Here is a 3,186-nt window from a genome sequence, read left to right as displayed (position 1 = left end):
TGGTTAGGTCTCTTTGGTGAATTCTTGATCAGTGTTATTATGTCACGCCTCAAGATCAACTACAAAAGAAACCCGATTAGCACTTTTTAACACCTCTTGGACGGCCGGTGTCTCTCAAGACAGACTGTTGCCTGAGGAACAACAGGGGAGGCGCTGTTTTCCCGAATATTTGACGATGGGATTCTCAGATTGCCGGCGGAGAGGTCCAAAATGTTCGGAATTCCCAGAAAATATGTAATGTAAATGTAAAATGTCCACGAAAATCTTCATGGGGGCCGAAAGGGGCCCTAGGATTCTTCATGGGGGCCATGGCCCCGTGGCCCCCACAGACTCTACGTCGCTGGTTGACGGTATAATGTCACTTTGTTATGTGATGGCTCTCTCCTCTCCGCTCCACAGCTTCCGTCTCCAGTCAGATCCACCCAAGGGGCCAGCTATAGGCACTCCAATGTCGAAGCGCTGGGCCCTAGTGGTAAGAGGAAGGACTGCAGGCGGACCCGTGGATTCTTGACGAGGAAACCCCGTGCAACCGAGCGCCCAATGTTAAAGCCCAGCTGCACTTACGCATTTGGACACCAACATTTGGTGTCCAAATGCTGAATCAGCGAAAAAATGCGGAAAAAGACGGTACTTCCGGCAGCCTTCCGGGTGCTTCAAAACGCCACTGAGCAACTTCCACTGACATGAATAGCGGAGGGGGCGGAGCTTCGCGCCAGTTTAGTCTCTATCCTTTTAATACTCTATGGATCCACCGCTGAGCAATAAAGACTCCCAGAATGCACCGCTGCACCTCCCCTCCGCCACCCTGCACCATAACAACGCTGTGCGAGTGGCCTATCTCTGTCTATGGCAGCGCCCACTTCATCCGCAGGGTTCAGCCTGGGGGGGGGGGGGGGGGGGGGGGGGGGGGTCAAGTGCACTCCATACAACCGCTATCCTGCACCTGCCAGTCAGGTGAGTCCTCGAAACCCTTGCCGTCAAAGACTGGCCAGTGAGGCCAGTGCAAACATGGAACCAAACAGGAAAACCACTATCAGCTCTGTATGGTTCTGCAAGCCTCTGAGGAAGTGTAGTCTGGCCCAGCCAGCGTGATTTCTGGTCTATAGAGGGGGCGGGTGCCGCTGGGATGACGGTGGTGTTTCCTATTGGTTCCGCTGGTTTCCTTCTGCTGGTTCCCTATTGGTTCTGCTGGTTTCCTATTGGTTCTGCTGGTTTCCTATTGGTTCTGAGCCCCTGCCACCCTCAGAGGGGGGCGGGGGCTCATGTATTATGCCAATAATACATAAAGCCTCGCGCCCCTTTTAATGAATGAAATCATGAACGCGTCTCCAAACCGACGCCCCACTCGATCCAATGCATGCTGATTCGACACCACCCACGACGGAACTGCGTCTGATCAGTGCAACTGATGATATTTCTAATGATCTAATGATTAAAGAGAATTCTCAAACCTCAAAGGTTGAGAATCACTGCTGTATAGGCTATATATATGGCCATACTATAGAGATCTCTGCATCTCTGTCTGCCTGTGTCCCTTGAATGCCTATTTATGGAGCCCTCTGGATCTCTGTCCTCTGAGTCTGCCCTTGTCCCTTTTATGTTAAATAGAAAAAACATCACCAGCACTCACTTTGTCCTTTTGGAAGACCCACATTGTTTTTTTTCCCCCATACATTTTTCATAAATATCATGACTCATCGTCTGCTGATGAGTCGAGAATTAACGAATGCAAAACGGAGCTGAGTTCGTGCCATGATGACAATGCAAACAGTACAGTTGGTGTTTGTTTGCACGTCGTCAGACTCGGATCCGATCCTGTCCGACAGGTTTACCATCACAGTATATGTTCATCATTATACCACAGGTTGTTTCGAGGAAGCAATCTGATGGATTAAACCAGCACCATTCACCACCTAATCAAAACAAAGAATTCGGTTCAATCTGTTTTCCCAGAGCGCTAGCAAACTCGGTGGCTAGGCTAGGTAGTTTCTGTGGTCGTAGTGACTACATCTGTCGTTTAAAAAAAATTCAGCGATTTTCTTAGTTTTAAGGGTAACCGTTGTATAATTGCAATATTATATATAATTGACAGTTCCACTTCTACTGTTCGGACTTCTTCTTCAGCAGCAGACTTCCTTTAGGCTTGAGCCGAAGAGACCTCCCGTGCTCCTCCGTCCGCTCGGCCTCCTCTCGTCTCCGGGCGCACGCCGCCATCCCTCCGTCCATCTCCGTGCTCAGCGCGACGACGCGTCTGGACAGCTCCTCGCTCTCTCGCCTCCTCCTCTGCTGTCCCGCCATCGGAGGCGCCGGTCCGCGCCCGTCCGCGAACGACCAGTCGGGGAGATCCGTTAGAGGCCCGTAGCGGGAGCCGTTGAGAGCGAGCCCGTGCTCCTTCCGCCATTTCTGTCCGGCCTGCGCCGCGCGCGTGGTGCAGACGGACCTGCTCAGACAGAGCCTCAGAGCCGCCGAGGAGCACGTCTTCACGGGCGCCGCCATGTTGCCTTCACGCGCCTCGTCTTATCAAAATAATGTGTGACCTGTCAGAGGGGTGCACCCGACGAATGTGAAATACCCGGGAACCGCAATTCTCTTTGTCAACGTGTCCCTTTCTTTATGCCCATATATGGAGATCCCTGATGTCATCAGTCAATGCCATATATGGGCATATAGGCTATGGGCTTATACCCATATATGGGTGTAACAGTTGGATCGACAGTTCTGGATAACTGGATCTCCATTATATGCCCGTAACCATAGTTCCCAATGCAGCCATTCCTATAGCTCTGCAGGTCCATAGCCTTGTACTGCTCTTGCTGCCGTTGCATTAACGACCATTCTGACCTGAGATCAGATTCATACGAGGTTTCCACTGGACACACACTGGTCTGACGAACCCATTCTGACCTGAGATCAGATTCTAAAAATGTCAGTCGTTCTTCGATTTTTTTCAAAAATAGCAGACCTACAAGCTCGTATCGCGCCACTCGGTGGCGCGATATGAGCTTGTAGATCTGCTATTTTTCAATAGCTAAAGCACGACATGATGCCAACACCAAAATGGGTGCCCGTTCAGAATGGGTTAAGGCTATGGAACTGAATGGCTTCCTGCCTCGCATGAAATGTAGACCGGCCTCTCCTCTGCAGCGAAAATACAAAAATATGTTTTACCTCCTAACCAATACAAAG

At 50.8% G+C, this 3,186-nt stretch overlaps 1 protein-coding gene across 1 annotated transcript; it reads right to left on the bottom strand.

The window, feature by feature from the left end:
- Positions 1–2,100: 2,100 nt before the first annotated feature.
- LOC310868700 (large ribosomal subunit protein mL52-like) lies at positions 2,101–2,496 on the bottom strand (the record flags this gene model as incomplete). The annotated part of the gene is made up of 1 exon (XM_083779157.1): positions 2,101–2,496. One exon carries the CDS (start codon positions 2,494–2,496, stop codon positions 2,101–2,103), a length of 396 nt encoding a protein of 131 aa, XP_083635283.1.
- Between the last annotated feature and the right edge of the window lie 690 nt (positions 2,497–3,186).

This window comes from Protomyctophum parallelum, assembly GCF_964188405.1.
Source record: "Protomyctophum parallelum genome assembly, chromosome: 13".
Lineage (NCBI taxonomy): Eukaryota > Metazoa > Chordata > Actinopteri > Myctophiformes > Myctophidae > Protomyctophum > Protomyctophum parallelum.
Note: the sequence above shows the minus strand (reverse complement) of the source record. Positions and strands in the feature narration are given on the sequence as shown.